A 10,436-nucleotide genomic window follows, 5' to 3' on the forward strand; every position below is an offset into this window, starting at 1 on the left:
GGATGCCACACTGGTGCCATCGTCATATTGCTAATGCTGCCGATCATCAGTAAGTCCATCAGAACAGTAAAGAACTGTGTAAACCCTGCTCTAAAAAAAGCTAAGCACATATGCATGTGCCTGTCAGACAGTTTTTGTCAAAGCTAGATGTGTAGCAAACATGAATATACACTTCTGCTGTAATAGCAACCAGTTGGTCGATGATGTGCACTGTTGCATTGTAGCTAAATGGGAGAAATTAAATGACAGAGCACTTGTTCCTCTCCTGTTTTGTAATTACTTTTTAGTCGTGTGTGGTGTGTGTGTGTGTGTATATATATATATATATATATACATATATATATACATATACATATATATATATGTATATATATATACATATATATATATACATATATATATATATATATACATACATATATATATACACATATATATACATATATATATACATATATATATATACATGTATATATATACATATATATACATACATATATATACATATATATACATACATATATATACATACATATATATACACATATATATACACATATATATACACATATATATACATGTATATATATATATATATATATATATATATATATATATATATATATATATATATATATATATATTTATTTATTTATTGTTGGTCTCTCTCTCATCCCTTTCCCAATCTCTCACTCATCCTTGGTATGTTGCTACATTTGTCTCTGTCACTCAGTCTGAAATTAGTTGACTTATAGAGTCTCTTCTTGCCTTCTCTCATTTCTTTTCATGCTTCTGTTGCTTCTGTATTCCCACCGACCACGTGAGTTTGTCACTTGGAGCTCACTACCGACAGCCGCAGCCCTCCACAACCATGTCCTGATAATTTTTCAGCACAACTCGGTCTTGAGAGTCCAGGTAGAGCAGGGCGATGGGACTGAGAGAGGTTGGGACGCAGCAGGCCCGGGGCACTGCTCCATTCACAGAGTTTACCAGAGTTTGCACCATGGCGTGGCTTGAGGAGTTCATGTGGTCAGCCAAAGGAAAGCGACACTCACCCAGGCAGAAGAAGGCGTCGTAGCCACTGGGTGCAATGATCCACTTTTCCCAGCCCACGTCATTGAAATCTACATATAGTGGATGGCGGCGGCACCTGTTGCGGGAAAGGCGCTTCAGTTTTGCAGAACGACCACCGTTTCTTTTCACCCTTCCACGTTCGCTCCAATTGATTCCTCCTTTGTCATCCGCCCAGCTCGGCGCAGTATACCCCATTTTTTTGTCCCTTCCCCAGATTTGGTTTCTATTGAGATCCTTGTTTTTATTCTTGACCCTCGCCTTTGCTCCTTTTCTCCTCTGGCCATTACCAGGGTTTCTTCTGCCATGTTTGACTAAAGCCTGTCCACGGCCATCATGACTGTAAGTAACCAAGAGGGGTCTCTCTTGGGCCCAGCTGTGATCGTCTTGTCCCACAGATCTGCATACCCTCAGGTGTGCCTCTTTTGATTTCTCTGTCCCCTCACTTGCAGCAGAAGAGAGGGTCTGCTCAGGAAGTGAGGTGGTGTTGTTTTCAGGTCTGACCTCCAGGAGGAATCCTAGGCTGCCAGTCCCAGCATGGGCCTTATGTAGGAGTTCTGCACTAAGACTAAAAGCCTCCCAGAAACCACTTGTTTTATAACTACGGAGGCCATTGGTGAGTAACCTTGTTTCCAGCAGAGTGGGCTCAGGGTCCTCATGGTGCTCAGTGAGGTATAGGTTTAGTCTGTGGGGTCCAGGACCCAGAGCTGCTTCGTCACTGCGACGGAGGCGGAGCTCAGCAGAGAGCACACTCTCATCTTGAGGGATGGAAGAGATATTGAAGGAAATGTGCACTCTGGTATGATCCTCTGCACCAAGACTGTTTCCAAGGGGCTCTAAGTGGAAGAGTGACAAAGCAATATAACACTTTAGTAAGACTTTATTTAAGCAATAGCAGGAAAATTGTCAGACTATATAGCGTAGTCAGCAAATAATTTAACATTGTTGTTTTTTTAAAGAAACTTAATTTTAAAAAAATGAAATCTATATCAGATAGATTTTTTTAAAAGAAATTTACATTACATTTACATTATACATTAACCTATAACACTAAAAGCCTTATAGTTACAGCACGTGGGTTAGTTCCTTTATGGATTTTCCTCACAAAAATGCAACATTAACTAATGTCATCCTCTGTATTATCAAATAATTGTACTGGCAAAAGTTGGGAATTCCTTCAGTGGTGCTACAGGATTACCTGAGCCTTCAGATTAGATTAAATGACTGTGTGTGCTCCTCCTTTGTCATTTTCTTAGTTTGGAGCAAACATGTCTGACAGGAATATGCAGTGTTAACTCACTGATGGTTCACTGATAATGAACCATTATCGCAGGTCTGCATTTATTCTAGCTTGTTTGTGCTGAAATAAGGGCAACTGGGAGGCAAATATGATGGCCAGGATAGGCCCAAAAGCAAATGTTTCCCTGGTGAACAGGTTAATCCAACTATGATGAGAAGAGTCCCGAGTCTATATTTTATCTTAGTCTAAATCTGATCTCATACATGTTTTGAAAAAAACTTACTACACTTATCTCGTTTGATAGTGTAGTATCTTATTTTGACTGTTCAAAACTGACATACAAAGACTTGCAAAGGTGTGTTACTGCCATAAAGGTTCAAAGCTAGAATCAGCTCAAACAGATAATTCATATATCATGAATCTAGTTTGACATCAAGAGGAATCACCTGACTACGTGCCATCTAATTGTGTAAGTAAGCTTACCATTGTGGTGGAAGCTGCGTATAGTGTTGGCCTCCTGGATGTGCTGACTGGGGAAATTAAATGAAGGGTCCTCTACTAGATGGTACTGCTGCTGGTGGAAGTGGTAAAGATCCACGAGGTACCGTGGCACTGGCACTCCAGGCCTTGGGTCAGGCTGAGACTGCAGCCCCAGTCGGCTCAAAAGGAGACTCTGGATGGTCTGAGCCAGACCGGGATCCCGGAGTGACGGTGACAAAGCGGAAGGTGTGGGGTGCACCCTGCCATGATCGATCTCGCTGGTGTCTCCACCCTGGCGACCAGACGAGGCATGAGGTAGCAGCAGGACCATGAGGAGCAGGAGGTTAGGAGGGAACATGGTGGACCTGGAGGGAGATGCGCAGGTGAGGAGAGGTAATAAGGTAGAGAACAGAACAGGAAGAGGAAGTGGAAGAAGAAAGGAACGCATACAAAGTAACCTAAACATCAAAGAAAAAAAATTGCGACTTCAGGTCATGCACCACTCTGTCCTTCCTTCTGTGTGTTTTAAATAAGAATTTAAATCATATGACATAATGACACAATATAAAGTATTGCTTGAAATCTGCAAAAGAGATAGCCCCAGAGAGATGCTTCTGGACTCAGTATATTATGCTTATGTCTTCTCCTTCCTGGACACACTAGTTTCTCATCAGTCTTCAGCCTTCATGTGGCATATGTTCAAGAAATTTACCATTCACATGTCCATAAGAAGTTGTTTGCTTGCTACTCCTGGTTGTAGAAACAGTGCTACTTTGTTTTTTCTTTGTTAATTTATTGCAGGCTTCTTCCCCTAGAGATCCATTTATCTCACAGGACACCTAAGCAGCAGTAATTAAACAGTCTCGATCTGTAATTTAATCATGCTGCATGTTTGTGTGTGCTCTACTCTAGTAGTGCTGTTTGTGTGTGTGTGGATGCCTGTGATGTGTTTGGTATTTACAGAGACCTGATAGAGTGACATGTAGCCAGATTTTTTTCTTCCTTTTTTTTTTTTCAAATGACTTGAGAAAATACTTATTCAAGAATTAAGTAGCTTTTTAAAAAATTTTTTTATTTGAGGTCTAATTTAATTAACCCCTTAATTATAGGAAGATTAAAGATGTATCTCAGGCATCAAATAGCAGACCTAAATGCTCAGTTTAGTCTGATGTCAGGGTAAATTCTGGTATTTTAATTACAAAAAACAAAAAAAATAGTGCCGCAATAAGTGCTCACTGACTGTAAGCCAGCTGAATAATTGGACTTCATGTCTTCTACAGTGATGTGATCAAAACAAATGAAAGCTTTTAATGTCACAGTTTTGAAAAATATGAGCTTTGGGGCAGCATTACTAGTAATGCCACTGCAAATCAATCAAAACAAATCTGCATTAGTTAAATCATGAATTCAAGGCTGCCGTCATGCACAGAGGTATCCACCACACAATTACAATTGTGTTGTTTTATTTTGCAAATAAAACAAAAAGAAAAGAAAGACAAGAAATGGGACATCCGTAATCTCCCTAGAATTTAGATGTGCATGCACTGGCATGCTCTGCTCAGCACACACGTTGTATTCCCTACGTTGGGTCATCCACAGTTAGATTCATTTGCACCTGCACAGCCCAGCTGCATGTAACCTCCCTATTTCTTCCATATTCCTGCCTGCTTCACTCACTTACTGCACATACAAATGGGTGAAAAGATTATATTCGCAGTCACTAATTTGACTTGAAACCCACAGATGCTGCAAGAGCACTCTTTTAGCTACACTTGATTGTGTTGGCAGGGCATTCAGTGCTGGAACGCGATCACAGACAGGGGTCACACAAATACTACTGCGACCCGGCCAACACCCTACATCTCTGTAGTATGAGTGTTAATAAGTGAGTGAATAATTGCAAAGCAGCAAGGTAATGGCTAGCTTGACCTGAAAAGGAGCTGAGATGTTAAAGGGTCAGTGCAAAGGTGCAAAACTTGTTTACCAGGCAGAAAAGAAAAATCTGCACTGCAAATCAGATGAACTGCTGCACAGTAAAGAAGAACAGAACAATAAACCCCATCTGCATCTAAATTTATGTCTTTTGCAGGACTTTAAGTTTGGCTTTATCTTTTTTCTCGTCCAAGTGCTCACCTATCTCTCGCTCATTCTCGCTTCTATCTCTTTATCTCTCGCCTGTAAGGGACAGAGAATCGATTAGGGCCTCTACAGCGAGATAACAGAGGAGTTTATGACTGAGTAAACACATAATGACGCTGTAATGACGGCTAATCTTACCACGCTGTCAGAAAAAAGGTTAAAAGGAGGTCACAGGTGTGAAGGTGTGTATTTTTTATGTATATGTGACTGTGGGTATGTGTACTGTGTGTGGTACGTGGCTCAAAGGGCAAGCCTGGGAAAATAAGCCACCTCTAGCGTGGGATTGTTGCTAGCTGGCCATTAAACACCACACCCAGTGCTGTTTCACCTGAGGCAACGCAGCAGAGGACAATTACAGATTAGGAACTGCCGGACAACCTCTCCCATATATTGTGGAGGCTTGTAAAGCAGATTAAGGACAACAACACCACATCTCTCCTGTACTTTCCTCACCTACAAAACCACCCTGAGGTACAAAGGTTAGGTTGTCACACAGAAGGGTGTGTCACAGCTGCAGCGAGGAAGAGGAACAGGGGCAAAAACAGAGAAAGAAGTTTGGAAACAGTGTCCTACACTGCTTTTCAGGCTCTTTGTTTCCTCCCTGGGTGTCTGCCTTATGAATGGTTCAATCCACTTTCAAGGGAGGGCAAAGAGCATCCAGACTTAATTTAGATGTTTTATGTGTTCTGTGCATCTGAGTGGGTGGCACCCAGATGTCAGCTCATTCAAGTTGGCTAGAAAAACTGACATTTTTATGATTACATTCCCCAGTTCCTTATTTTATCTCTGACTTGTTTATACCTTTCCTCTGGCTTAAACAATGAAATGTTCTGGAAGGATAAATGAGGAGAGCCGTATAATGAAGGGGGTCAGGGATAAGGCGAAATGAAAGGTATGGAGTTCAACAGCCGTGTTTGTGTGTCTTTCCCCTCTGTGCTCAGCCTATGAGACTTATTATATGTGACCTGACCTCATGAGCAGACAGCTGAGTGACCCTGGCATGCGGCGGACGAGTGTGGCTGCTGGTCTGCCCCGCGTCTTTCTGAACTCACTGATTAAAACCTCTGACCTCTGACATCCGTTTCTCTTTCTGCCCCTCTTTTTATCTGTTTATTTCAAACTCTGCTCCCTTTCCCCTTCCTCCTTCCTCCTTGCATTCCTTGAACTTTGTCCTTTTGTTGTCATACACCACTGTATATAACCCTGTTTTACTTTTCTTTAAGCACAGTCCCTCATGTCCCCTTCAAACCATCTTTTTTTCCTTTATTCTCTTACATCTTTTGTTCTTCCCTGTTAAAATGTCACTTTTCATGCTTTTCTGCATCACCTTCCCATTTTCCTATGGACTTTCTCCCACTCCATCTCCCCCATTAGTTCCGCTCTTTTTTTCCTAGGTCTTAAAATGAATGGTGTTTTTGCGGAAGAGTGCGGCAGACTGTTGCCGGGCCAGGGGGCCGGAGTGTCACCACAGCCGGCTGATTTATCCACTGCCGCTGTCTTCATGTTACGCCTGGTCCCTCAACTTTCCCTTCCTGTTGTTCTTCCCGTGTTTCTTTTCCTAAATTCCTCCTCTCACTCTCCCTGATTTCTCTCCCCCCCTTCCAAGCTCTCATTTTTCTATGCTGCCGTCCCATTCTTTCAGAACACGATACGTGCAGCGTACATGCCACAGGGTTCATTTTCAGGCTCTGAGCTAACTCATTTTCTTGAAACTGTGCCATGTCGGATAGCCTCATGGGTCCAGATATGATGTGCAGTGTGCATATACACACCTGGGATCACTTCTGAGGATACATCTGTACTGGCTAACACTTTTTCCCCCCATTAAAATGTATAAAGTGAACATACAGTCACTATAATTAAATGTGAGGTTAAGCCTGTACCATACTCCCCATACTTAACTCATCATTAATGGTTTACTCTGGGCTGTGGAGTTAATACATAATGGGGGTGGGGTGAAAAATGTCCAAAACAGTTGCAGTTGTGGCTCTACTTTCTGAGGCGTAACAGATGAAATCATTAGAACAATATTCCAGGTAGGCTGCTGTAGAGTTTTATTGGAGTCTATTAGAACAGCACTCTAATTCATCCCAGCTGGACTGATTAGTTGGTTAATGACCCAGGCGTCCATTTCTGCTCTACACATACAGAACATACACGCACTTGGATACAAATGTGTCCGAGCACAGAGCACCACAGAGCTTAAACACAGGCTAACAGCCAGGCAGAGTGAACCTAACACGGAAAAAAACTTGCCAATATATGTAACAGTGAAGGGTTGTAAAAATGTGAGACAACTTTGATATAGATTTAGAGTTAGCTCGAAAACACACTGTTTCCACAGCTTAACTGTAAATTGCTTTTTCTGGCTGGTCACATCTACATGCACATGCCTACGTGCACTGTTTTTTTTGGCTTAAGTATCAATTGTGAGGTAGAACAGAGCATCAGTAGTTCAGCATGTATTCACAGCTTGTCTCTTTCATCCTCTGTTCCTCAGCCCGGGATGCTGCACAGAGATCTCACAAGTGCATTGTGGTTAACAGGAGGCCCTACTGAGGCACAACACTGTAACAGCATCAGTGGAAATACTGACATATCTAACCCATGACTGCTGAAAGCTCAGAGACTGCCCTCGTTGTGCGTCTGACAGCTAAACCGATGTGAAATACAGAACAAAAACACACCTCTGCTTTTCACATTAAAGCTGCTGAGCAATAACACTGAGGGCCAATTCATACTTCGCATGTTGCACAGCGTTGGCGAGTTACGTCATGCTCTTTGAACCCATAATGGGCACATTATTCTCAGACAAGTTGCTTACCTGACAAGAGGTAGATTGAGCAATACAGTGGGCCAGCAGTGTATTCATATACACGAGTGTGTTTTTCCCAGCGGAGACTAATGGTTTCAGCAGTGCAGTTCCTGTGGCCTGTGGTTTGACAGACAGATCTATGCATGTGTGTGTGAGAGACAGAGACAGAGGGACAGGGATGTAGTACTCACGTCCAGGTGTAGTGGGATGTATGCAGAGTCCATGGTTTATCCTTGAGCTCCAGTGTTACGATCCCTCGGCTCTCACTCCCGCTCCTTTGGACAGAATGGAGAAAGTGGACTGTTTACCTCTGTCTCTTTACCTCTCTCAGAGAAGCCAGTGCATGTCTTTCCTATGTCTCTTATGCAAATGTACTGTAGGTAAAGTTGCTTGCTCCATGCTTCTCTCCCTGTCTACTCCCTCGCTCAGCTCCTCATCCTGTTGTCAGTGTCAGATAAGCAAACTCTTAAAAAACATCCACTAGCTTCCCCTCTGCCTGCCTGACCTCTGCTAGTAGGCAACTCCCTTTTCTCTGTCGCCTACACTTCCACCCTTAGTTGTTTAAGACAGACTGGTACCGCTGCTAGAAGTTGCAAGAGGAAAATGTCTGTCTGTCTGTCTGTACTGTATCACAGGCAACAACTCCTTCTTGTTCCTAAACCTTACTATGTCTCTCTGCTTTCCTCTCCACTCTGTTCCTCCCTTTTGTATCTCCTCCCCCTTCCCTCTCTCTCTTTTCTTGCTCACATACATACACCTACACACACACTCTCTCTCTCTCTGTCTCTCTCTCACACACGCACACACACTTTTTCCTTCTAGTGTCCAGCTGGTAAACCCAATTTAACTCTAAATGACTTTCCTGACCACTCAGATTCTCTCAAATAGTGATGTCACTAAGATCGGCCCTAGTACATTTACAGGCTGTTATCTCTCTCTCTCATACACACACAGAAACACGTACACACATACACACCCATACACACACAAACACATGAGCATGAAAACTTAGAGATATGATAATGTGCACGCCATCACAGTAAATAACATCAAAAGAAACATACACATTTAAATGCACAAAACACACACAAATAAATAAATGAAACATGTTCAAGAGGGACTTTAAAGTCAGCACACACATGCAGACTAACTGTTTTCCTCCTTTACCAAACTCACCTGCGGCGTTTCGTTGGCAACATTTGAATTTTTCCGCCAACATGCTCGCAGACAGTCTCTCCATCATTATAAATACGAGGCCTCATTACTCTGAATGAGAGCGAACGGATTCGGGTACAAGACAAAAAGCTATGAATGGATGACTCATAAGAGCTTTCATGAAGTCACCAGAGCTGAGTGCCGTGATTGGATGAAAGTAAACATCGAGGGGAAAAAAAAGAAAAAGAAAGAGGCTGCACTTCTACACTACGCAAGGTGCATTCGTCCTTCCAGCACAGAGCGGGTGGCGGGTTGAATTTGTATTCATGGGGTGGACCCATGAGAAAACGTCTCTTTAGGATGCACCGTCTCACATATTAGATCTCATCTGGAGAATCACTTGCCCACGTTCCTGTGCTCCTCCTCTCTGTACCCTCCACTTGCTCTTCTAGTCCATTCTCGTATAACCCCCCCCCCCCAAAGAAAAAAAAAAGACTCATTCACAGACCTCATTCATCCCAAGGCTGTGTGACTGTCTCTGTTGCGCTGTTGCTTTTCTATTGCAATACACACTGCTGTGATCGGAGCATTCAGTCAAAGTTTTTTGAGGTTCGGGATGGTTTGTAGTGAAAGAATCTTTGACCTGTGAAAGAAGAGATTACATAATGTGAGAGATATATTTATGTCCTGTTTGGTGCTTCTCACTACCACTATGCTCCTATTAGAAGCTGGAATGAAAACATTTGTACAAGCAGATCTTCCGTGGTTAGGTTCTCCTAACTCAACATGACCTCTGACCTCCATGAGGAGTGGTTTAATTGGTTTGATTGTGGATACAAAGGAACTTTTTGGCCTTTGCCACCTCTAAACAAATGTCAACTTCACTATCAGTCAGTGTGTAATTTCTTAGACTGACACAATTTCCTTCAATTTCACTTGGTTCTTGGGTCTGTTGTAGCAAAAAGATATTTGAGGGCACATTGGCTCAGATCCATGTTCTCCGAAAACGTTAGAGCACTTATGCAAATATGTGATGTCTTGATAAATCGAGCAGATATTTGAAGTTTACACAGCACCATTCTCGCATGAAAATATCTTAAAAGTTTATTTTGTGACCAGAAAGAGTAATATTTCAAACTCCGCCACTCTGTGTTCCTCCGCCGCAGCCTCCTTTGAGTTTTGGACGAAATGGATTCTGGGATATTGCATTTCGTCATTTCGAGCTGATTGGAGACCAAAACAGCCAAACAGATTTTTTTGCATCCAAGTCTGTGATTGGCTGGTTTTGTGGCACAAATATAACGGTATACAGAAAGAATTGAGCGCGCACAGGCAGAAATGTTGAGAGCGCAAGCAGCACATTGCGAGCAAGCGCAAGTGCAAAACCTGAGCGAGAGGGGCTGCTATTGTGTGTGTGTGTGTGTGTGTGTGTGTGTGTGTGTGTGTGTGTGTGTGTAATAGCAAACACTGGAATACATAATTTGCACGCAGCAATGAATTTTGTTCACTCAAATTTAGCTTTTCTTCGCTCAAAAT

General features: G+C 42.5%; 1 protein-coding gene across 1 annotated transcript; it reads right to left on the reverse strand.

The window, feature by feature from the left end:
- Window positions 1-662: 662 nt before the first annotated feature.
- Window positions 663-8,466, reverse strand: bmp16 (bone morphogenetic protein 16). The gene is made up of 3 exons (XM_085430160.1): window positions 7,937-8,466; window positions 2,795-3,156; window positions 663-1,907 (listed from the first exon to the last, which is right to left on the reverse strand). Exons 2-3 carry the CDS (start codon window positions 3,147-3,149, stop codon window positions 844-846), a joined length of 1,419 nt encoding a protein of 472 aa, XP_085286286.1. The 5' UTR covers window positions 3,150-3,156; window positions 7,937-8,466; the 3' UTR covers window positions 663-843.
- Between the last annotated feature and the right edge of the window lie 1,970 nt (window positions 8,467-10,436).

The sequence above is a fragment of the Copadichromis virginalis genome, linkage group LG14 (assembly GCF_057382275.1).
Source record: "Copadichromis virginalis isolate Kocher_CV1m ecotype Utaka linkage group LG14, C_Virginalis_male_GT1.1, whole genome shotgun sequence".
Lineage (NCBI taxonomy): Eukaryota > Metazoa > Chordata > Actinopteri > Cichliformes > Cichlidae > Copadichromis > Copadichromis virginalis.